This window comes from Carassius auratus, chromosome 32 (genome assembly GCF_003368295.1).
Source record: "Carassius auratus strain Wakin chromosome 32, ASM336829v1, whole genome shotgun sequence".
NCBI classification, from domain to species: domain Eukaryota; kingdom Metazoa; phylum Chordata; class Actinopteri; order Cypriniformes; family Cyprinidae; genus Carassius; species Carassius auratus.
Window position 1 is genome coordinate 7,640,617 of NC_039274.1, and position 25,774 is coordinate 7,666,390.

At 38.0% G+C, this 25,774-nt stretch overlaps 1 protein-coding gene across 37 annotated transcripts in view; it reads left to right on the top strand.

Annotated features, from left to right (window-relative positions):
* The window catches only part of LOC113051497 (MAP kinase-activating death domain protein-like), a 58,359-nt gene that overhangs the window by 1,596 nt on the left and 30,989 nt on the right, over nt 1-25,774 (top strand). For 18 of the 37 annotated variants that reach the window (XM_026215290.1, XM_026215292.1, XM_026215300.1 and 15 more), the window contains exons 2-12: nt 10,830-11,042; nt 11,190-11,467; nt 12,545-12,878; nt 18,851-19,160; nt 20,164-20,295; nt 20,378-20,491; nt 20,578-20,658; nt 20,991-20,999; nt 23,192-23,248; nt 24,518-24,690; nt 25,312-25,547. In XM_026215290.1, the coding sequence (XP_026071075.1) occupies nt 10,984-11,042; nt 11,190-11,467; nt 12,545-12,878; nt 18,851-19,160; nt 20,164-20,295; nt 20,378-20,491; nt 20,578-20,658; nt 20,991-20,999; nt 23,192-23,248; nt 24,518-24,690; nt 25,312-25,547 (1,783 nt within the window). In that variant the 5' untranslated portion in view covers nt 10,830-10,983. The remainder of the gene's footprint in view (nt 1-10,829; nt 11,043-11,189; nt 11,468-12,544; nt 12,879-18,850; nt 19,161-20,163; nt 20,296-20,377; nt 20,492-20,577; nt 20,659-20,990; nt 21,000-23,191; nt 23,249-24,517; nt 24,691-25,311; nt 25,548-25,774) is intronic. The other 19 variants (XM_026215301.1, XM_026215304.1, XM_026215305.1 and 16 more) reach the window with 3 other exon arrangements.

Genomic DNA, 25,774 nt, shown 5'->3' on the forward strand with positions numbered 1-25,774 from the left:
TTGAGAGGGACAATCAGTGAATGAAACTGCAAATAAATAATAAAAAAACTGGCCCTTCTGAAAGACTGATATATTATATATCTGACTTTTTGTAAACCCACCTTCCTTTTGCAAGTTCCTCTCTTTAGATGGCATGTATTCTGAGTTTTAGATGTCATCGTTTCATAAGAGCAGCAGCGGAAGTAACTGGATAATGGTTCTAACTAGCATAGCTATGTTTAAGCTTATTAGTTGGGACAGTGTTAAATGAAACCTCCCAGCTCATCCTTCAGCTCACTATGTGGTGTTGTGTGAGTGGCGCTGTGACTGTGCGTGTGTAAGCGTGGAGTGGGCAGACTGAAGTGTCTGTTGATCTAATTTAGCTACTGGGGAACGCATGGGTCTTGAATGGGTTGAAATGGCCTCTCCTCTCCACACTTAATCCTGATTGATGTTTATGTCTTGTCTTAAACATTTCATCTGTCACTGTGTTAGGTTGGACAGAGTGTGGTTTAAAATAAATGTACATGATGCACATTACAGTTGAGTTGCAGTCAAGCTAATTTTAGAGATTGCAATGCAATTGCACAGTCGTTTCTCCTCCTTGGGTGTGGTTCTGCTTTAGATCCTCGGACAGATAAGATGGAGATCTTTATCATCAAGTTTTCGAATGTGACTGAACATTATAGTGAGATTTCACTCTTCCCATAAATATTCAGTAGCAGCTGCCGGTGAGAAATCAAGCTCTATAGACAGAGGTGCACATTATTTTTTCGGCCTGGTTCTCATATGAGAAGGAGATTTGGTTTGGTCCTCACACTGCATATAGCGTGACCCATTAAATATAACTATAAAAAATGAATGAATAATAGTTATAATATTATTGCACTTTATTTTTTTATTTTTTTATTTAAAAAAAAAATTATAGTAAATTAACTAAATAATAGTGTGTGATACTATTATAAAAAATAAAAGGCAGTCCTAGTATTAAATACAAATACATTTATTTTATAGTAAACTTGTATAGTTAAAATAAAATGCTTATATTTACTACTTTCTTTGTTTGCCTCTTTAAGAAGAATCGCTTTATGTATTTTCCCAATTTTTAGTAGCTTTGGATAAAAGAATAAAAGCGTTCTCATCATATTCAAACTTAAAATCAGCAGGCTTTTATTTTGGCGGGTTGCCGGCAAGTAAGTATACGCGCTTCCGGATTTAGCGCTGCTTATTAAAGTGCTTCAGTGCATGAATGTCACAGTTTTGCATTGTGCTTTGTAAACAGGGATAGACTAGATTTATGCTTTCAGGTTGAAAATAAAACTTATATAGTACAGTTTGTGATCTAAAATGGTAATTGTGTATTAACAGCTGTCAACCATATCGGTACGCAAATGCGCTGTCAGAACATATTTCTATAACACATTTTTTATTTTGGTCGCACATGCGGACCTGCGGACCACTTATGTGCACCCAGGCTGTCTATATATTTAAGAGAAAACCAATGAGATTGCTGTATAATTAGTTTCTCTGTTATTGATTGGCTGGTCTGATAGTACTGCCAGAAAAGGCTTATTTTATCTCGAGCACAGCAGTAGCTTGAGGGGTGTGCTGTGAGCATGTGTGCAGCCAATGGGTGGGATGGCTTTTGGCAATCAGCCTCTCTCTCCTACCACATGAACACGTCTGAGTGATGCATTGCCACTGGTTTCACAGTTGACACTATTTCACCTCAACTGGACCTGAAATCTCATTGCAAATTGTGCAAACTCATTACTAGACATGACCATGCTTCTGTTTAGTGGAGCTCCTTGTCTGAATAAACACATGAGAAAATCTGGGGTACAAACTGTTAATTTAGGCTTAACCACTGCCCCCCCTTTCAACTACAGCTTTTTAAAATGGTACAAGTGTGGCTGTAATTTTAGTCAAAGATGTTTTTCATCAAAGACCTTCTTCACACATACTGTCTGTGGAAGCAAACAAATGAAAGTGATTTCCACAGTATTTTAGCAACAGCAGTACATTTAAAATGGTTTGATCATTCAGACCATTACAGTGTCAGTTTGGTATTATTTTTGTTCTATAGTGTTTACTCATATTTAATTTTATTTTTAACTTTTAATTATATTTTAGTCATTTTGATGGGCTTTTGTAATTTTTCTTTTTATTTATTTATGATGTTTTTTTTATTTATTTTATTTCAGTTTATTTAAAATTTTTATTTACATTTTTTTCTAGAATCTTTCGTCTAATATTTATACTGTTTTTGAATTTCATATAACAATTTTTTTTTTTTTTTTTATGTATGCCAATCACAGCACATAGAAATGGAATCAAGCCTGACAGACATATTTATTTTTTACAGTGGGTAAATGGGTCACTCTTTTTGGGGTATATTGCGTCATATTTGCTTATATTGCAAAATACTGTGTTAATAAATAGGTTTATTGTGCAATTCCAGTGTGTTTTTTTTTGTGGGCGAAAACTAGTCTTAAAACTGTACTCTCAATGATGATGCTCGCACAGGTAGTGTGAATATGTGCACCAAAATAAATACACGCTGCTTGCTTATGCGTTACAGATGGATGAACCACCGTTATATATTGTTTGCGCTTTTTTATTTATTTTATATGGGTTTCGATTGTGGAATGTGTTAGCCATTGTGTACCTTTTTGTTACTTTGTAGTCAGTAAGATGATTGTTGACCATCAGATCAAGCTTGTTGTTAGTGCTAATCCTTTTGAAGTGGCTCTTTTACTAGACATTTACGATCCCTTCGAGATTAATTCAAGTCAAGAGACCACTCTTAAACCCTTCGTAAAAAGCCTGCTGTAAACCAGCTGTGAAAACCAGGGGTGCAAACCTTAGGAGTCTTGAAAATTTCAGAAAGCTTCAGGGGAATGTTAACTCTACTGAACCCTGTGATATAGCCTGCAAGTCCATATGAGGACTGAGGAAACATCGAAGCATTTGATGCTAAGTTTCTTAGAAAAGAGCATCAAAGATCGAAGTAAAATGTCATGTTTAGATTTAGACTTTTCAGAGTTCATCTTCAGATCACAAACCATATAACCGGCTTCATCCTGAGACATCTTTCGCTCTTCATGCTTGGTTACAGCATACCTTTCATTATGCTGGTGTATGTGTGTTTAAATGGAAAAGTATTTGTCTTCTAGGTGGAGGAATAGTATTTGCTTTATTGTCTTGAAGCACATGTTTGGGAACATTTAGCTCTTGTAAAGATAAGACCTGTAAATTAAAACAGTAACTCGGCTTTTTACTTGTTTTTTTTTTCATTGTAGTCCAATGAAGAAAAAGTAATATGAAAGATTTTCATTGATTTGATTTTGATCTATCGTTAAATGTCTATTTCATTTTAGATTTACATAACTAGATGTTACTGTTGCAATTTGAAGAACAAAGAACAAAACCACATGTTAGCGGTAATGCTAATGCAGATGTACAGAAAGAGTACTGTTTCACAGCAAGAAATAATTAAAAACTTCTCAAGCATTCAGTAATAAAATAATAACAAATTACAATAGCTCAAATAAATGTAAATATAACAGATGTGCTTGAAATTTCAGGTAAGTCATAATTTCTATAGAAATTAAATAATCAAATTTAAAACAACAACAACACTGTAGTCCCCATTGTATAAATCAAATTTATTACATGTATTTATTCTTATTAAAGCTACATAAGTTATTTTGTCAAGAGCAGTGAGAGATGTTCTATAATTTTTTTAATAAAACCGGGCACAAACCAAAGCAGGTATTTTAGGTTGCTGTCACTTTAAGACCTTGTGCATGGATCCAATATATTGCCATATGTCCAATTGCCTATCAGCTGTTTACACTAACTTAAGAGTTAAAGGGATAGTTCACCCAAAAAAGAAATTAGATGTTTATCTGCTTACCCCCAGGGCATCCAAGATGAAGGTGACTTTGTTTCATCCGTTGAATACAAACAAAGTTGCATTCTGTCAGGCATAATGAAAGTGAATGGGATTCAGGGGTTTGAGAGCAAAAAAACATACACAAACAAAACTCATCATGCGCAGTCTGAAGAAGAAGAGACATGCTCAGGACAGTTCTGACATTGCATGAATCAGAGGTAAAAAAACAAACAAAACAATATAAATACTGTTCAGTTTCTTGCACAGACTGATCGTTTTGTGTCTTTACACATCAGTGTATCGTCACGAGCCGCAGGGTTTAATTTGGCTTTGTTTTTTTGACTCTCAAAACCATGATTCCCATTCACTTCCATTATATGACTTACTGACTGCAACGGTTTGAGTTAAAAATCTCTGTTTGTGTTCTACTGAAGATACAAAGTCACCTACATCTTGGATACCCTGGGGGTGAGCAGATAAACATCACCATTCACCATTTTTGGGCGAACTATCCTTTTAAATCTCATATGGCAATATGTAGATACCGGTTTTGAAATATTTTGTTTGTGTTTGGTACAATACACTGGCTCTGAATCTCTGAAATAAGTCAGAAGCAGCATCCAGCCTCAGGCCTCAGAGAAAGCTTTTAAGGGACGTGTCCCTTTAAAAACAATGTCCTCACTGACTGATTCAAGAAGAAAAACCTGCTCTGTGTTTGACGTCCACTTTCGTTCTCCTCACACTGCTAAAACTGGATTCTTTTCAGTTGTTTCCTGGTTGGTCAGGTATGCTTCAATCTAATGTACAGCTGCATCTTAACATCTGTCTCTGTGATCTTTGTAGTCATACTGCACTTTATTCGGGTTTTGATTATTTGAATATAATTTTATGCCAGGACTTTCTGGAATGCATGAAAGCCCTGAACATCAGTCAGATCCTTCATAAACGATGAAAGTTTTCTTTTTTCTGAATGCACTGCTGTGGAGAATTGAATGCAATGGCTGATTTATGATTAGCTAAGGCATTTGTTTGTTAATTTCTCTGGTTGGAAAGAAGCAATTAGCCATTTTCGTTTTGCTCATGCTCGATTTATTGGCCAAATGTTGTTCATTGTCTTTCTGTGTGTATGGTGATTGGGACAGTGTATTGTCTGTTTAAAATAGCTGTCACAGCTGTGCTCATGAAAAGAGGCAGCATTGGTTTCCACGGCGACCGTGTGGAATCTCATTACAGTTGTAGAGCCATGAGGCAGACGCACTGTGATTGACAGGGTACGAGATCATGTCACGTCTCCCATAGACACATAAACACATATGTTGCCTGGAGGTGATGAGGTCTGGGATTTGGTCCACAATACCTAATTAACATGGTAGTTAAATTAAATAGAGCTCACGTAAAGTGCGTCCTTATATGTATATATGTGTGTATATATATATATATGCAATCAAAATTACTCAACCCCTCAGAGACTGCAGTACTTTACAAATACAAGCTTTTCTGAAGATCCAGGATAAAATAAAAATTGCATCTATAACAGTTCACTGGCATATTAACAGTGATATTGTCAATATATAATGTAATATATTTGAGTTATAAGGTTTTTTAATAATACTGCTATGTCATGATTATTCAACCCCTGTTCAACATTGCGGTTTTTAAATCACTTATTTGCATGGTGGGGAATAAAACAGTCTCAAACACACAATTAAGCTTTTAGGAACTCTATTAAAAACAGAATTAGCTTGAGCTGTTACACATACAGTTTGGCCCATGTATGTGTTGAAGTTGAGTAGCAAAAATGTCAACAGAGATCTCACAAAAGCAAAAGAGAAGAAATATTGTATTACTTTAGAAAGGCTAAGGCTATATGAAGATTTCCAAGACATTGAAAGTTCCTAGAGACACAGCTCTCAGTCTTATTTCTGTGCTTAAAGTGTGTTTTACCAGAAAACCTTTGAGGGTGTTGAAGAAAAAGCACAATATCATAAAATGTTTAATCAGAGCAACTGAGAAAAAACCTGCAATGTACAGCCAAAGACTTGCAAGATGACCCAATGAACGGAGGGAAACCATTTCAAAGCAGCGTGTAGAAGAACACTAGACAAGTATTGCCTTCATGTTGTGACATCTTGATAAATACCACTCTTGATCAAGAAGAACAAAAGGCAGACTTGAACTTGATAGAATTCATTTGTGTGGACCTGTGGAGCTCTGGAGGAATGTTATATGGGGCGATGTGACCAAACTGGAACTTTTTGGACCCATGGATCAGCGGTATGTCTGCCACCATCAGAACATCTCCATCCTCAAACTTGGAGGTGGATCAGTCTTGTTATGGGGGTTTCTTTACTGTAGACTGTATGAAGGACATCATGTATTCTTTGAAGTATCAGGCCATTTTGACAAGAATTGTGATGCCTTTGGTGCAAAAACTGAAGCTGATGATCAGTGGACTTTGCTGCAGTCCAGTCATCCCAAAGTACACATCCAAATCTACTTCTGCTTGATTCAGGGATCAGTTATAAAATGTTCTTGAGTGACCTGTTCAGTCTCCAGGCTTAATTCTCTTTGAAAATATATGGTTGAATTTAAAGAAAGCAGTGGTGGATGTGAAAACCAAAGATTATCAGTGATCTGAAAGCTTTTTCAGGCGAGGAATGGGCCAAAACTGTAGTAGAGAGGTGACAGAAGCTTCTAAACACTTACAGACAGCGTTTATTGGTGATTTTAAAGAATAAAAGTTTCTGCACAAAATTTGAGATTTGGGGGATTGAATAATTTTGAACATGAATGATTAGAGCCAATTTGAATTTCATCATGATTCATCAGTGATCCATTCTCAGAATCACTCAAAAGTGTATCAGCAAACTTTCTCTAATACTTTACTGATGCCTCTGTTAAATTGTTTCATAAAATTTTGTTCGCCTCAGCAAAATGCCTTGCAGGTCGAAGGGGTTGAATAATTTTGAATGATTTTGATATATATATACAGTTGCAATCAAAATTATTTAACCCCTAGTAACCCCTTAGTATGTGTATATATATATAGTGTGTGTATATGTGTGTATATGTATATATATAAAATTAGCTGTGTATCATTGCCTTTGCATTAAATATGTTATAAAAAATGTATATATATATATATTGGACATCCTCATGAGCTTATTGCAGATTGCACTGGATATATGATGAACACATTCATTTAAGCTTACACACATTTTGGTAATTGTACCTGTAACCAAATGTTAATACCTTTATTCACCTAATTTTCTAAAAACGAAAACAAAACAGCCATAACTCATATATAAATTTATCTAGGAAATGAAGGTAAATAATGGCATGGTTGAGAAAAGCTTTTGATTACTTGTAAAAAGTACAGAAAAAAAAATCTACTCATCCCACAAACCTGTTACCTGAAAATGTTAGTGTAGTTGTTTGACATTTGAATATACAGTAGTTGTTTATAGACCAATGTCTATATTAGACATGTTCACATGCAAGTCAAGTTCATCTATCTTCGTGTGCCTTAACAAGAAAAGATTTGTTCGAATGCTGTGTTCAGTAAAGTGGTTGACAGTGTATTAAAAAAAGAAAAATCCAGCCAGACTTGTTAGATTTGATTACTTTGGAGGCCTAAATGAGTTTCTGAGAATTGGAACTTGTCAATTTTGCTGTTGGAAATGTAATTGAGTAAGAGTATTCAGTTTTAGTATTCCCCTGGCAAAGTACAAATGTCCTGAAATAAATGAAGTACAATTACTCATGTACTTTTACATTCCTGCGCCAATTTTATGTCTGTTTTTAGGCATCCCATAGCTCCTAGAAGCCTCCGCTCCAAGTGCAAGTGATTCATGTTGGGTCAGTTGTGAGCTGTGATTTAAGAAAAGAACAGCTTGGAGGTCCCGGTGTCAAATGAGCCGAGTGATGCTTAGAGGAAGAAACAGAGGCGTTATTGGTGTCTTAGTCACAAACCATCCATCTTCTCACCTCCCTTCCACCACCTCTTCCTCATCCTCTCTGAGCTGTTGAGAGTGATGGAGGAAGAGCAGAAAGTGCGACTCCAGCAGAAAGAAGAGGCTACTAATCACAGTGGGAACGTTTCGGCATCTGTCACACCAAAGATTAATACATCCTTTGGACAAGGCCAGATTTGCTGACTGGACTAGTCATTCAAAAGCAGTTTGAGTCAAGTTTCAAGATTAATTTGTTTCTGTTCTTTCCAGAATTGTAATGTTCTAGAGGATCTGGCTGAGTGTAATAGACTTTGAGGAGAAGCAGCATTTCCCATCCTGTTTTGAGGAATGTTCAATTAATTCTTATTAATCAAAAGGATACTTCACCCAAAAATTTTAATCACCCAACGATTTACTCACTGTCATGCCGTCTCAGGTATTTATGACTTTCTTCATTCAGACAAATGCAATCTGAGTTATATTTAAAAAGTCCACAAAAAACAAAAACAATAAAGCGCATCCATCCATCATGAAAAGTGTCTCACGTGACTCTGGGGGGTTAATAAAGGCCTCCTGAAGCGAATCGATGCGTTTTTGTAAGACAGATATCCATATTTAAAAATTCTGAACAGTAATCTCTAGCTTCCACAAACTGTCAAACTTTTTCTTTTTTTACAAATGAAATAATCATATGTAGAAATGTCATGCCTTCATAACCAGCATTAACCGTGACCAGCAACAACAGAGAGAGAATATTTAGTTAGTGGACAAGTCATGTTAGTTTTTTTGCACATTTGCAGAGCTGCATTGCGGAGCACTTCTGACTCTCTCTGTCTTTTAATAAACTCAAAACATTAGCTGGGGGGCATGAATCTTGACAAATGAACTTGAAGCTCCACTGTAGACTGAGTAACAGTGTAGTTGACCCTGATGAGATGCTGCTGAATGCAGAAGTCCTTGTTTTGTGAGCCATATGCAGTTACATAATATTGCATAACACCATATCAGCTCTGAAGGGTTCTGCTTTTAGGGCACATGAGTTTTATTTAAAGGGCGTCTATTATGCTTTTCTTATTTTACCTTTAATTTAGTGTGTATGGTTGTTTGTGCATGCAAACTTACAAACTGTACAAAGTCCTCACCAATAGGTTTTAATCTCTCTCACAAAAAAAAAACACTTACCTGAAATGCTTGACTTGGCTACATAACCCTGTTATAAATTTGCATAATGTGCCTACTGGCTGCTTTGGTTCACCCTCAAAGAACATTTTGGTAAGTGATGTCGAGGATACACTGTTTATTTTTCAATAGAAGGGTAAAAATAGATTGTTTCATTGTTTGGACATCCAATACCAAGGCCTGAGTTAATCGTAGATCTGAACTGTTTACTGCTGCTGCTGAAACCTCAGGAGCTGAAACCTAGTAAGTAAGGGGAATTACATTTCCAGGCAAAGGAATTTTTTTTTTTTTTTTTTTTTATCATGTAAATGCTGACACCACAAATAAAATCATAAACTTGTAAATAAGCATAATATAGGCCTGTTAATTCTGGGCTGTGATGTAAAGAAATTAACTTAAACTATTACACTTCTGAAGGAAAGGTAATGAAATTGTTTGTCAGATGTACGTGCAGGTGTCTGTCTATGTGTTATAGCATGATGGAAAACTCTCTGCTGTGTGGCGTATTCAGAAATTCAGGTAAGCATTGGCCCAGTTTTGGGTCAGTAAAGAAATAAACACAGACACTGCAGTGAGACAGAAAGAAATGCTTCTGAAACGCCATCTGGCGTCATTATTATTGTTCTGATTACGGCCTTTCAAGGTTGTCTTGACGTTTGCTTAGTTAACAGAGTACAGTCATCCAGAAATGTCTTGCTTAAGTAAATATAGATTATATCTTAATATAGATAATAATATATCAATTTTTCCAACAGGTTTACTGAACTACAGTGATGTTAATTGAATTGATAGCATCCAAGCTAATCTACGCCAAAGAACCAAATGATAGAAGTTCATATAATTGATACACTTGTGCACACCAAAGCACACATAAAAAAAAAAGTGTGTATTATGAGTACAGTAGACAAGTCAAGTTGAGATACCAAACATGACCACATAGAGATGCCAAAAAACAACAACTAAACGTCTTGAGCTGACTTCATATTCTTACTACAGTACATTGATCCCTTCAGAATGACTAAACACAGCACCATGCACATGACAAATCGTGAATGTACCGAAATGTGTCTTTGCATAAATACAATGTTTGATCTGAGCATCAAGGGCACTCATGCACAGTTTGTTTGTGCATCAGTTTATCATACTTGCGTGTGCTTACTGTACGACTCCTGCATGTCACCGCAGCGTCTGAACCTGAATTACAATCCTCAACCATCAAAACTTTACTAAAAAGCAGAGAAAACGTATTTTGCGTATCATACAGCGGTAGGATGCTTTGATGTTATTAATTTTTAATTAATAACATATGTTAACTCTGACAGCTCTAGTTGTAACTGATGTTAGCCTTAACCCAGACTTAATTACTGAATTAGACACGCCTCCTCCTTACGAAACTCCGCCCTAAAAGGATACCATTTTAATATTTCAAGTAGAAAAACAACAACTGGAAACTGAAGCAACTAAAAAATGAAGCTGAACCGGGATGATCCTCTATTAACTCAAATTAATGCATTTCATAATAGGGCTCCCCTGTGATATGCAAAGTGATTGATTGATTGACAGACAGAAATGGGTTCTGAAGAATCTGACTGCATGTCTTTGTCAAATTATTTTTGCAGTTTATAAAGCTAGGGCTGTGCGTTATTTTTCAGGACAGCTATTTCAGTGATACTGTCAGGAAACTGGGATTTTCTAAAGGCATTTAAATCACCTGCACCACCTTTGCAAGCTTTGCAGTAAAGCAGACATCTTTGTTTCACTGTAGAGCAGTTGCTGTGTGATGGAATATTTCTATAATGTTAGCTGTTACTCTTCCACAGACCCCGTTCCTGCACAGCACAGACCGCGATGATTGGACGCTGCCTGCCTCGTTCAGCCAACTCCTAGTTCTGCTGCACCTGATTGGACGACTGCCTGCCTGTGAGCCGATGGTTGCTACAGTTGCCATGACTTAGAAACACTCCTGATACAGAGATGGAGAAAAAGAAATTGTGCCCCCGCCTCCTGGACTACCTGGTGGTAGTTGGAGCAAGGTACGGGAGATTGTTGAATGCAATTTTGGCTGTGTTTGTGTGTATACATTGCACATTACTTGACACAAAGTGCATAAAAGAACAAGCACCGGGGCTGAGAAAAACCTGTCTTCCTGCCTTTCACTTCAGTCTTTTTCCCTTAATCAGGCAACCCAGCAGCGACAGCGTGGCACAAACACCTCAACTGCTGAGGCGATATCCACTGGAGGACCACAATGAGCTCCCTCTGCCCCCTGATGTTGTTTTCTTCTGCCAGCCTGAGGGCTGCCTGAGCGTCCGGCAGCGCCGGGTCAGCCTTCGTGACGACACCTCTTTCGTCTTCACTCTCACCGACAAAGATTCAGGTGTCACTCGCTATGGAATCTGCCTCAACTTTTACCGCTCTTTTCAGAAGGGCCACCACCGCCCACGAACTGAAGGAAAAGGTCAGAGTCATTTTGCAGCAGTTTTATGAGGCAGAGCCAATTTGTAATCCTAATTCAACTGATTAACGTATTTTCCAGACTATAAATTGCACTTTTTTTCATAGTTTGGCTGGTCCTGCGACTTATAGTCAGGAGCGACTTACTTATCAAAATTAATTTACATAAACCATTACCGTCTACAGCCATGAGAGGGCGCTCTCTGCTGCTCAGTGCTCCTGTAGTCTACACTGAAAACATAGAGCGCCCTCTCGCGGCTATAGACGGTAATGTTTTTTCTTGGTTCTAAATAAATGCGACTTATAGTCCAGTGTGACTTATACATGTTTTCTTCCTCATCATGACGTATTTTAGTGTTACGTGACATGATACACATCGCAATGTTGAAAAAGACAGTATAAGTCATTATAATCAGTAATTATGTCCCCACTTGTTGCAACAAATGCCTAGTTTGTAATGGGCTTTATTGGTTTTGTATCTTTGTGCCGGGATACAGTATCACAGTATGGTGAGTGGCGTAAAATCTCCGTCACATGCTTGAGGTATTCGGCCAATCACAATGAGTTGGATAGCTGGCCAATCAATGTGCACCTCGCTTTTCAGAACGATGAACTTTGTAAAAAATGACGTGTTTCAGAAAGGCTGGGCATAGAGGAGCAACAATAATGTACAGTATGTGAAAAATAATGTTTTTTTGAACCTTAAGCCACATAAACACATTGCATTACACAAACTACACAAAGTAATGTTCTTTTTAGCAATGTCATATGACTCCTTTAAAATGCAGTCGGAATCCAATCATAAAAATGGAATCTGATTGCATGAGCACACATTATATGAACTTCATCTCCACAGCTACTCTGAGAACAGTTAATTGTGTTTATAGTAATTAAGTTGTTATGGTTGTATGCATACATTTTTTGAGAATACATTTTTATTAAATTATAAAACACAGAATCCCAAAAAATCCAAACATAAGTGTTTCTCAAAAAAAAAACAAAAAAAAAAAAACATTACCTTCTTATGGCTGTAAGTGTGCAGTCACTACATCATTTCTCCTTAATATTTTTCTTTATACAGGAGAAAAGCCCTCTCATACCGACCCCGCAGTGGAGGCCACAGAGAAATTTGACCCCTCCACATCGACTCTTCCAGGGGAATCTACGCTGCCCCCTGCAGGAGATGAGACTTTGCCACCAGGCGAGCCAGGCAGCACTGGAAAGTCTCCACGATCCAAACACACTGGTCGACAAGCACCACAGAACCGGAACAGCTCGTTAACATCTCTGTGCATTCTGAGCCACTACCCCTTCTTTTCTACGTTCAGGGAGTGTCTGTACATCCTCAAGCGCATGGTGGACTGCTGTAGCCAGCGGCTCAACCAAAGACCCGGTGCTGCTAAGTCCACACAACGGTGAGAACAGCCTTTATTCTTTTCTGTGAAGTATGCAGTTATATAACATTGCCCTGAGATTCAGCAAGATAATACTTGCCTGCAGTGCAGTGTTTTGCGGTATCTTACAGTAGAGTGTCAAATACTGTGCTGCTGCCAGAAGATGCTATCTCTGCATTACACCGTCACAACTGGCAACATTCTGCCTCTCAGTTTACAAATCCTGTTACTATCTCTGTTTTTGTTTATTCCTTAGAGTTAATTCACACAAAACTTTTAAATTATAGTGATGCAATGAAATAAAAGAATCATGACAGAAACCCAAAATTATGCACCCAATGCATAACAATCTGTTGTATATATTCCATTATAATCCATTTATTTATTTTCAATAAATATATTTAATGTAATAATATAGACTGACACTGTTTAGTCACTGATAAGCATTGTAATATTGACCACCATATACTCAAGATTGATGCACCGTCATATTTGCTGTCCATGTGGAATTGTTTATGCATCTCATCATCCCCCATCATGCACTCATTTCCCACAAGATACCATCAGTCAATATTTACATTAAAATAAGTAAATAAATCTCTCTAATCTCACTCATTTTACACACTTTCAAGCCTGGCCTGTCATGATATATGTGAGAACCAATTCACATTATTTTAGTTTCTTCTCTTCATTGTGTTTGTACAGCACTTGAACAAACAAATAGCTCTTATCATGTATCATAATCTAGCAACATGAATATGAGTAGAGTATTTGATTATTATGGGGGTGCATTACCTCTAAAAAATATGATTCTAGGAGCTCCAGAAGGGCTTGACATTGTTAGACCCTGTAGTGTCGTGGCTGTGATTAGAATGACAAGGTGCTGATGATTTTATTAAAAGAAGTCACAAGTGGAAGGATGTGTGACGGTGCTTGTGACTTGGAGCGAGGGACGAGCGAAAAGGATGTAGTGTGAAGAAGTTGCAGGTGTGACGGGCTGGGATTGTGTGAAGGAGAGAAGGGCTGGTTTCCTCTTGAAGGGTTGAGCACGTGGTTCTCCACACAGGACAGGTTTTAACTAGATCACAGTGGCAACGGTAGCTACATCCTTGAGTGCATATTGGTAAACAGTATGCACAATAGCACTCTGCTGCAGATCAATAAGCACTGAGTAGAAGTTTTTTTATTTCTGTGATTTCCTCAGCTGAGTCTATTCTCGTGTAACCTAGCAACATGAGCCTGAGTCGCGTTTACAGGCCTCAGTTTGTTTACAGTGAATTGCCCGGCCAAGCCCCTTCTATTTGCATGCAAATGTGGAGAATCATTTAACCAGTATAGCAGCCTGGGTTAAGTATTCAGATTATTTTCATTTTCTTGCTCATTAAGTGTAAATTTGATTATGTCCATTCCAAACCGAAATCCGCATTGCTAGGTGTTAGTCCACAGTTAGCTGTAACTGGTGTTAATCCAAAATCAACTGGTTTAACATTGTTAAGGCCTGTGTATTGATTTTTGTAAGGGTGAGGAGGTGATACTATGAATAAATATAGACTTTAATTTCTTTGATGAAAGCTTGAAAGACACTTACAGTGAGATCCAGGATGTGATCTTCTAAATGTTGTTCTTTTCATACTTAATGTAATAGTTCAAAACGTGCTAAGAAGCTAATATCTGCATGCTTCTAATAAACAAATCCATAATTTAAGACAGTCTAAACTTCGAACCTTTGCCTCCCGCTAAAATACAGTCCATAATCCATCATAACAGTTTTGTACATGTTTATGTTTGTAAACGGTGCTTGAGCTGTCTGTATTTCTCTCTTGATTCAGACCAGATGACTTTTTAGTTGTAGAAAGCTATTTTGTGAATTATTGACGAGCGAGTGATGTCATTTGTACATTTCTCCAAATCTGTTCCGATGAAGGAACAAACTCATCTACTTCTTGGATTGACTGAGGGTGACAAAATTTTCAGCAAATCTTAATTTTTGAGTGAACTATTCCTTTAAAGTACTGACCCAGAATCATATTGCTCCTGTGTTTAGACTCACCTTGGTCATGAAGACTACATGAAGCATGAATTTGTTCATGTTTATAAAATGAATCAAAGTTAGCTTTTAGCTGTTGTTAATATTAATGCATATTGGCTTGGCAGCCGTAAACAGCCTCTAGTTTGGCTGATGGACTATGCTACTTGGTGAAAGCATAGTTTATTTTTGCTTTGTGCCCAAGTACCCCTAACTTACTGTTTTAATCAGTGCGCCTACCTACTTGGCAGTCTTAGACTACGACCTGGTGTCAAATTACAGTGAAAATATCAAATAGAAATGACTCAGACAACATTAGAGTGTGAGTGTGTCTTTAAAGGCCATTTCTGACTCTGTCATCATGTTCTCTCAGTACTGCAGTGACCTTGGCTTTACCCACATTTGTAGCCTTTCAGCATGCACGACCCAACCTTCGCCATGCGTCATTCTCAGCTGGGCTATTCTGTGTGAGAATAACCATATGCCAGTCCACTGGCCTAAAGAAACACACCAGAAATCAGTTTCCACTTTATCAGCGCACTTAAACAACTAAAACACAGGACACTTGTGATCATGAGAAACCAGGAAGTAGGGAAGAATGGGGGTATTTCCAGGCATAGAAAAGATCTTAATACAAATATATACAGTACTGTTTAAAATGATGGGGTCCCTAAGATTTACTTTGTAATTAATAACTTCTATTCAAGGACTGATTCAATTAATGAAAAGAGACAGTATACATACATTTGTAATACACAACATTTATATTTTAAATAAATGCTGTACTTTTTATTTTTTTAATTTTGAATGATATTATATTATAATATAAAAATATGTAAAAAAAAATCTATTATAAATTTTTTATAATGCTGAGCAGCACAACGGTTGTAACACTGATAATAATAAGTGTTTCTTGATTTCTGAAGGATCAGTCTAGAATAGGAAAACTTTGTTTTAGCTATCACAAGAATGAGTTACATTTGAAAATATATTCAAATAGAAAATACTTATTTTAAATTGAAATAATATTTGACAATGTTACTGTATCGATTAAAAAAAATGTATTAAATAAATGCTGCCTTGGTGAACATAAGAGACTTTCCAAAACGTAAAAAAAACCTTAGTGTTAGTGTGTGTTTCTTTTTCTTTTTTTCCAGCCCTAAAAAATTTAGGTTGATTTTGTCTCTTTTTGAGTGGAATCTGTATAAAATATTTTTTTAACATGACAGGAAAGTCATGAAAAAGGATGGAACTTCAAATGCAGGAACCCTGAATACAATAATGAAACAATTTAGCATATTGTAATATTATCATTAGCATCATTGTTTTTCAGTGCAGAATTGTGGTTGGTAAGAGGGTCTATTCATTAGCATTTGTGTCCCTTAACAGGCCTGTGTTAATATGCAACAATTTAACTATGCAACAGCAATACAATTACCGGTAATAAAGAAGTCTCAGTGGTTTTGGCAGCACAAATTGACAGTAGAGGAAAAAAAGACAGGTAGAGTGCAAGAGAACCAAACACGTTAAGAGTTGGAGTGAGTGCATGGAGCTGGTGGAGACAGGCTGTATGACAGATTGAGGCCACTGACTGTTCTCCGAGAGCAGCTGTGAGAAGTGGGAGTTCTCTGATGAACCAATTATGACTTACTGCAGTACCTCTACACACCCACACAACCATAGTCTGGCCTGTTTGGCTCTTTAGAAGAAGGCAGTGTGCTTGTGTATTTGAGCTCTAGTGAACTGACATGAATGGTTATGTAGGCCTGAAAGATTGACCTGAAAACTCTTGACAAACTAAAACCGTAATTTATAAGCAAAATGAAAATCATTATTTTCTAATCTTCTTATTTCTAATACTTGGGTGCCATTGCAATTATGCACTGTTGGTATTAAGTGTACTAAGAATATATTCCCTAGACAATCACAACACCACCAGCAGCTTAAACGATTGATAAAAGCAGGAGGAATCCATGAATTTATGTTGTTTTTTTCTGGCCCATCTTATACTGTGCAGTTTTGGTGAATCTGTGTGCGCTGTAGCTCCAGTTACAATGTCGTTTGCTGACAGAAGTTAAACCAATGTGGTCTTTTGATACTAAAACCAATCCACTTTGATGTGTGGTTACTTTAATCACTGAATGAACACCGTGCCACGCTTCACTCTGAAACACACAGCTCATATATTTATTTAAAGAGCAGGTTATATGTTTTTTTTTTAAATATCTAATTTGCAGTTTATAACGTAGATATGCTTAAATGAAAACAATCTGCGAAGTTGTTAATCAAAAATGTGCATGATGAATAAATATATTGTCTCTCAAAAGAGAGCGTTGACTCAGAATCGCCTTAACGAGTCATCATATTTTCGAATCTTTTACCAAGATGCTAAACTTCAGCTGTGGGTAAGATTCGCTTGCATTGGTGTTTTTGTATTTTATGTCATTATTATATGAATGGATTGGAGCACTATATTATTGTTTTGTGTAAAGGTGCTTTGCCAATGGTAGTGCTGGCTAACTTGCTCAAGGACTCCTCTCTGTGCCAATCACAACAGGCTTGTCCAGCTGACCAATCAGAGCAGAGTAAGCTTGTGGAAGGGAGGGGCTTGCTCCAAACTTGCTCGGAACGAATAGTTTTGAAATCATTGGCAAATGACTGTAATATTAAATGAATATTCTGAGAAAATTACAAAGTTTTCTTACCTTAGATACATTTAAACCTGTTGTAGAGAACTCCAACAAAATATAAGGACACTTTGAAATACCATATGAACTGCTCTTGAATTAAAGCATAGCCTTTTGTGATTTGATAATCTTACTAAGACATAATGTGATTTCAGCCCTACTTTCTTCCTCATTCTGATGTTTGGTTTGCAAAATTGTGAATGGCCATTTAGATATTTGCATTAAAGGGGTCCTGTTATGTCTTTTCATTTTTTCAACTTTAGTTAGTCTGTAATGTTTCTGTTTGAGCATAAACAAGATCTTCAAACTTACAAAGCTCAAAGTCGAATTATTAAACAGAAATCACTTTTCAAAAACTACGATGAATGACTAGTTACCGACAAATGGGACGAGACCTTGTTGAGCTGCAGTAGAGAAGGCAGCAAGTGTTATCACTGTGTCAGAGACACGCTAGCTTTACTTAGAGAGGTTACAATCATCCGGGTTTAAACTGTGCTCAAATGCATTTGATTTTGACACAATATTTAAACTGGAGCATGACATTTCCCGACCAGGTGCTGAGTGCTGTCAATCACAACACACACTGACCCAGCTAACCAATCACAGCACAGTTCATATTTCAGATGTCCTGGTATTGAAGGTGGAGAGAGCGCTGTACATGTACCCCCCCCCCCCACCTACAATTCCTGCCGGCCAGAGACTCGAACACACAACCATGCCAGTCTGGGTAGAGAGGTTTTGTAATAGTGTAAAATATTAGAAAATAATGTGTTTTTCAAACAACCTAGTATGAGAGCCTTTTCTAGTACACCCCGAAACAAAATTAAGACTTTCTAAAAGAGCATAATGGGACCCCTTTAAGTATGGAAATGCATGGTAATGTAAACCGTAAAGTGACCACTCTGTGTATGTTACGGTGTAGTCAAGCACTTGTAGAGCTTTTGAATTGTGTGCCTGTTCACTGCAGTACCACTTTACTTAAAGTGATTAGTAGTTTAATCCTGAACAGTAGAGGCCAGCTGCCACTGTTTTTGTGATATTTCTGTTTACCAGAAACTAGAATACACAAATTCAGAATCACTAAATTGGGACAATACCTGAATGTACTGTAAAGTTTGAAAACTAGTTAATGAGCAATAGAAATGTGCAGCAGTATGAACAAAGATGAAAAAATGTAAAAAAGAGAGCTTTTCGTACTTTTTCCTGGTTGTACCTTTGAACCCGAACGCTGATCCTAATCAGAATCTCAACACAAGTATGTGTGTATTTCTCTCCCCCAGGGACACAATGTGGCGTGTTTTTACAGGCTCTCTGTCCATCGAGGAAAAGGAAAAGGGCAGTCAGGTGCTCCAGGACCTGAGGGAGATCGAGTCATGGGTGTATCGGCTGCTGCGCTCCCCGGTGCCTGTTGCTGGTCAGCGACGTGTTGACGTGGAAGTGCTCCCCCATGAGCTGCAGCCTGCACTGACCTTTGCCCTTCCAGACCCGTCCCGCTTCAGCATTGTAGACTTCCCGCTCCATCTGCCTCTGGAGCTTCTGGGGGTTGATGCTTGTCTGCAGGTCCTGGCCTGCATTCTGCTGGAACACAAGGTTCGGATATCATAGACCCTTAGATTACCATATTTGTGTACTATTTTCATGGTAGACCAATTAACATGGTACCACCATGCTAACTGTCCAGAAATACCATGGTACTTTTTTGTTAGTGTTGTCATGCTTGTTTTCTCAGGCCCCGTCCACACGAAAATGCGTTTCGCTGTATACGCATACATTTTGTATCGTATAGGCATTTCTTCCACATGGATTCTGCATTTTGGGAGAGTGAAACCAATATTTTTTGAAACCCAGTCCCAGAGTGGATAAATTTGAAAACGCCGCCTTTGCGTTTTCGTGTGGACAGCGAATCTGTATATTTTCTGAAACGATGACGTCATCAGCCCACATCTCGCCCCTAGTCAGACACCTCTACGTCACATAACAGCAACAAAAACATGAACAAACACTGAACGATGGTCTTTTTATTAACTAACATTAGCACAGATTAATAAATGTATTGTTCCATGTTCGTCTGTGTATCACTCGCAAGGTTTATGCGCATAGTCCATGTCTTCTTCTCCGTTTTTAGTGTATCTCTGTGGCAGAATTACAGCGCCACATGCTGGTCTAGCATTTATACTACATCATAGCATGAAATGACAAACCTTTAATACTCATATATGTGTTTATATATATAGCAAACCATTAATTTAAGTTTATATTTTTTATTTATTTTTTATTATGATTCATAAAGAATTAGAATAATTAATGACTTGGAATTTTATACCGCTGCATCACTATTTTTAAGTGCTATAGCAGTAATGTAATTCTGAATTGACTTAAGAGCTGGTTATATATTGACGCTTAATGTCTCAGAGAGTGCTGGTCAGGCTGACACTTGAGAGGAAGTGATAATATTAGGCCATTTGTGAAATATACACTACGTCTGTGTCGTGGATGAGGTTTAATGGTTGACTTTAGATCTGCTGTTTCAAATGAAGCTAGTCTTGATCATTTTGCCAATGTGGGTCACAATCTCACCCTTTGCCGTCTATAGGTGGTACTGCAGTCGCGAGATTATAACGCCCTCTCAATGAGCGTTATGGCATTTGTTGCAATGATTTACCCCCTTGAGTACATGTTTCCTGTCATTCCACTGTTGCCCACCTGCATGGCCTCCGCAGAACAGGTAACACAACATCTTTTTTGAAACGGTTGGTGTATAAACAACGAAGCTCTCTTTTCTGACACACATATCTTCTTTTGTCTAGCTCCTGCTAGCACCCACTCCATATGTCATCGGTGTGCCTGCCAGTTTCTTCCTGTACAAGTCCGATTTTAAGATGCCTGATGACGTTTGGTTAGTGGATCTGGACTGCAACAAGGTATATCATCTGTGTAAGCTATCTAAAAATGAATTATGTGTGTACTATAGTGGTCTTATGTTGCTTCTGTATCTTTATCAATGTAGGTCATTGTTCCAAGCAATGCAGAATTTCTCCCTCCCCTTCCTGAACCTGAGGCCTCTGAGCTGAAGAAACACTTGAAGCAGGTAAGCGAACCAGATTTTCTCTTCTCTCTAAGGAGCCCTGCCATTAGGTCTGAATCTGAAGCGAATACTATCTGGATTCTAGAAGCAATGCTTAGTATTTATACGGTCTTCTAACAGCTGCTGTAAACATGGCCAATTCTACTAGTGCATTTAAACCCAAGAGAAGGCCGACAGTTCAAATATATATTTGAAACCCTCTCATTTGAAGCCAAATGCAGAAAGAAAATTATTCATTTTCTGATGTTTCTTAAGTTTATGTTAACTGATTCATATTTTAGATGATGCTTTATGTATTGTAATGACTGTATATTCTCCCCCTTTTTTTATTCCAGCTCTTGGAGGTAATAAGTTTTGAGTTACCCTTTCTATAGACTCAATAATGTTTCTAGTTCTCTCGCTTAACCCTTTACTATCCCACATAGACCCTTATCTAGAGCTTCGTACCTGATTCTGGGCACCTCTGAGCTCAATCAAACCCCATTAATATCAACTGTTTAAACATTTCACTGTGTTGTCTTTAATCATTGTCATACTATACTGACCAACTCCGGCCTTCCTCATGTCTTTTTAATAGAGATGCATTTACTTTGATCACAATCTGTTGTTTTTGTTTTTGCTGGTCTGCAGTAGAATTTCTCAGCCAAATTGATTTACCATTTTGTTTCATCTGGCATCAAACATAATTATCATGCTGTCATTGTAATAACTCAAGCCAAAATATTCAATACACTGAATCATCAGTTGTGTCGCACAGACCATGAGTCATGACTCTTCATTTGCCATTATGAATCACCATAATTCAGGTCCTCATTTTCAGATTATGATTGTTTTAAAAGCTGATTTAGATTGAAGGTCATCTCTTTCAGACATACAGTATTGCCCTATCATTCAAAGTCCATGAACCAATTTGGAAATTCATACTGTTCTCACTCATTTTAGCTTAAGATTTTAAATAAATGGTATGTAAAATCCTTAAAAGGGGGGTGAAATGCTATTTCATGCATACTGAGTTTTTTAAACTGTTAAAGAGTTGGATTCCCATGGTAAACATGGACAAAGTTTCAAAAATTAAGTTGTACGTTTGAAGGAGTATTTCTGTTCCAAAAATACTCCTTCCGGTTTGTCACAAGTTTCGGAAAGTTTTTTTCGAGTATGGCTCTGTGTGACGTTAGATGGAGCGGAATTTCCTTATATGGGTCCTGAGGCACGTCTGCCGGAAGAGCGCGCTTCCGTATATCAGAGCACAGACATTCACTGATCAGAGCGATTCACTGATCAGAGCGAGAGCGTCAGGAAAAGTCACAAAAGAAGTGTGTTTTTGGTTGCCAGGGCAAGACAACCCTGCACAGATTACCAAAAGAGAAACAGCATTAAGGGACCAGTGGATGGAGTTTATTTCTACAGAGCATCAACGGCGTTGTGCAAGTGTTTTTGTTTGTTCCCTGCATTTCGAAGATGCTTGTTTTACAAACATGGCCCACTTTGACGACGGATTTGCGTATCGTTTATTTCGTAAGGATGATGCAATCCCAACGAAAAAGGGTCACGATCGTGTGTTGGAACGGCAGGCGGTGAGTAAAACTGCTTAAAATATCTCCGCCTCCCATCGGAGACCCGGGTTCGAGCCCCGCTCGGAGTGAGTCGTTGCTGCTGCTGCTCTCGTTCAGTTTCAGCCTCTGGATCTGATTCTGGATCATACATAAACGGCTGAAACTGACTGTAAGCCATGGTTTGTTTTGGATGTTTTTTTCCTCACGGTAATGTCACAGTTTCCAAATGCTCTCAACTCAAAAGCCTACTGGCGCTCGTGATTCTTTAGCTCCGCCCACACGTCACGCCTCCAGCCGGTCGTGTTTTTCCGGGAAAAATCAGTACAGACTATATTTCTCTTATGAATATAATAAAACTAAAGACTTTTTGGAGTTATGAAGGATGCAGTACTACTCTATAGGTACTCAAGATTAACAGGATATTGAGTGAAAACGAGCATTTCACCCCCCCCCCCCCTTTAACGTCAACATGAAACCAAAATTCAACTTCAGTTCACTTCCTTAACACACATTACTGGTCTTTTTGTACATTATATTTCCACAAAATATCCCTAAAATGTCTTTTCTTTTTAGGCAATGCCTCCAAAAAGAAAATCCTGTTTCACTCTGAAAAGCATCACAGTATTGAAGTAAAAGTAAAACAGTTTAAAAATGGCATTGTGTTGACTAATAACTACCATTTAATATCCGCGGTGAAGTTTTGAGTTTTGAACACATTCTCCAATGACATGATTGTGTGAGATCTGGTTCCCTTTCTTCCTGATAACCCACCAATTTTCTTCGGACTGGTGTGTTTTGTTCTGTGTGCACTCATACTGTTCAGCTCATGGTGTGTTTGTGCACAAAATTCTCTGTTTGTCTCTCTGTGGTTCCTCCCCCTCCTCTCCCCTTCCTCCACTCATGTTTGGTCACATGATTTCCCAATCTTTCTCAGTGACAGGTAGTCATGTGACATTTCCTCCATGTGTTCTTGTGTCCTTCAGTGTCTGGTAAGGTTGACTGTGATCACCCAAAAGCAGATCTTCGCCTCCGATTCCAAGGTTCACAAATCTTTGCATTTTTAATGTGCACGGGAAAAAAATAACCTCTCCCCCCCACCCATCAACAGCAGTAGCCCTACTCTCTCTGTGAACTTAACAAATATTGAAACCATACAGATACTTCTTTATTCCATACCCTTAAAAAAAAAACAAGATCTCACAAATGCTCACACTTACGACTCGGTTTGCCTCCATAGCCCGTAACTCTTCGCACTCATCCTCCCCTTCTCTTTGTGTGATGAAGGTCCTACAGAAACCCCTGTTTCTCATAGCACTATGTTTGGCTTGAGCATGTTTCAGTGCAACTTACATTATGCTCATTAACCCAAAGCAAGAAATCGTTGTAATCAGCTGGAGCAGGTGATGTGATTGGTTTGGTAGCGTGCCGGCCCAAAGGCATGGTGAGCGCAGGGTCTGATGGAATGCCGGCTGAGAGGCACTGAGTGTGCAGTGGCAGAATTTCCAGAGTGCTTTGTTAATGGCTCCATGTGATGACTGCACCCTTCCCTCTAACATTTTGACTATTAAATCTTTGATGCAACACCGTCGGTTCAGGCAATAACTTTCTCTCTTATCCCCAACATTTTCTCAATTTTAAAGGAATAGTTCACAGAAACATTTAAATTATCATCAATTATTCACTCTCATATTGTTCCGAACCCATTAGACCTTTGTTCATTTTTGAAACACAAATTATATTTTTTTATGAAATCTTTTTTTCTGTTGACAGTTTTAAACTTTGACACTACAAATTGTGCATAAAAGCATTGTGAAAGTAATCCATATGAATTTTTGTAAAGAAACATGATACCTTTATACGATGAAGACTCAGTTTAGACTATTATTCATGTATAAACACTGATCAACACTTGGTAGAGAGATGGTAAACCGAAGCTCAAATCTGCTTGTTTGACGTGTGTGAACCAGTGATGTTTGTTCACGTTTGAGTTTCTGCTTACCATGTTCAATGATTGATGATTGATCTGTTTTTATATATTAATAAAAAGTCTAAAATAGTTTTATATTAAACATACTTGGTTTGGAAAGAAATCAAGGTGTTGACCGATTTTTCATTTTGGGTGAAGTTGGTAACCGTTGGACTCCAATGTGAGATGTGATTGCCTGAGGCGATGGTGCTCTTACATCAGTCTCCTCTGTCAGGATTCATTGTTAAATTGATCTCTCCTGTATCCATCTTCCTCTTCTACCTCTCTCTCTCTCTCTCTGTCTGTCTCTATGTCGCTCTGTGTCATGGACTCCTCTATGCAGGCTCTGGCCAGCATGAGTCTGAACACGCAACCTATTCTTAACCTGGAGAAGTTTCAGGATGGACAGGAGATGTCTTTATTGCCCCCTGGTCGTGACAAAGCCTCCCCGTCCTCCACTGAGTTCAACCCGCTTATCTATGGCAATGACGTGGACTCAGTTGATGTTGCCACAAGGTATGAAGTATTGTAAACCGTATCAAATATGACAGGAATTAGTGGTTGGTAGAGGTGCAATGTTAATGGAGTGAGATTTTGGTGCAATTTGAGGTACCTAGATGAAGCTAAAACTAATGATTCTTATGGAAGCCCAGAACAGCCATAACATTTGTTTGTAGGCTTCTGTATGTTTCTAAACAACCAATGGGTCTCATTCACTAACCATGTATACTTACAGATGTGTCTGTGATATCTGCATACGAATGCCTTCACTAACAAAAAAGATTTAATCAATAACTTTCATACTAATTCTTTTTTTATATAATAAAAGCAACTCCTTAAATTGTTTGGCCATGTTTTATGCAAATAACTGTCCTTGGGGATGCTGTCACTCACCTGGAATACTTAAAAGAATTCATTAACATTAGAACAAGGTTAAGAGCAAATTCATTCTGGCGGTAATTGTTCATGAGCGGTTTCCCTGTGTGTATTAATATGAAAATCCTCACAGTTATTAGTGAACGAGACCTGTTGTTTTTGTTAGTGGTGCAGAAAACACAAAATTTAAACCAAGCCTAATAAAAGAGAAACTTATATTTGCATAATAGAAATGTTTTATCTTTTTGATCTTGCCGTTAGGGTGGCGATGGTGAGGTTCTTCAACTCTCCAAATGTGCTGCAAGGGTTCCAGATGCACACGCGCACTCTACGTCTCTTCCCCCGTCCTGTGGTGGCATTTCAGGCCACATCTTTCCTGGCTTCTAGGCCGCGGCGGAATGGATTCACCGAAAAGCTCTCCCATACCCAGGCGGTGGAGTACTATGGAGAGTGGGCTCTCAATCCCACCAACCTGGCTTTCCAAAGGATTCATAACAGTGAGAGAATTAGATATACCTCATCCTTTGTCCTCAAGTTGCCTTTTCTTTGGCCTCCATATTCGACTGTCACAATTCGCCTCCTAGTGGCAGTTAGATTTCAATTAGATTTCAGTTTGTGAAGACACTGACAGTAAGAGAATTTAAAGGGTTAGTTCACCCAAAAATGAAAATGATGTCATTAATGACTCACCCTCATGTCGTTCCAAACCCGTAAGAGCTCCGTT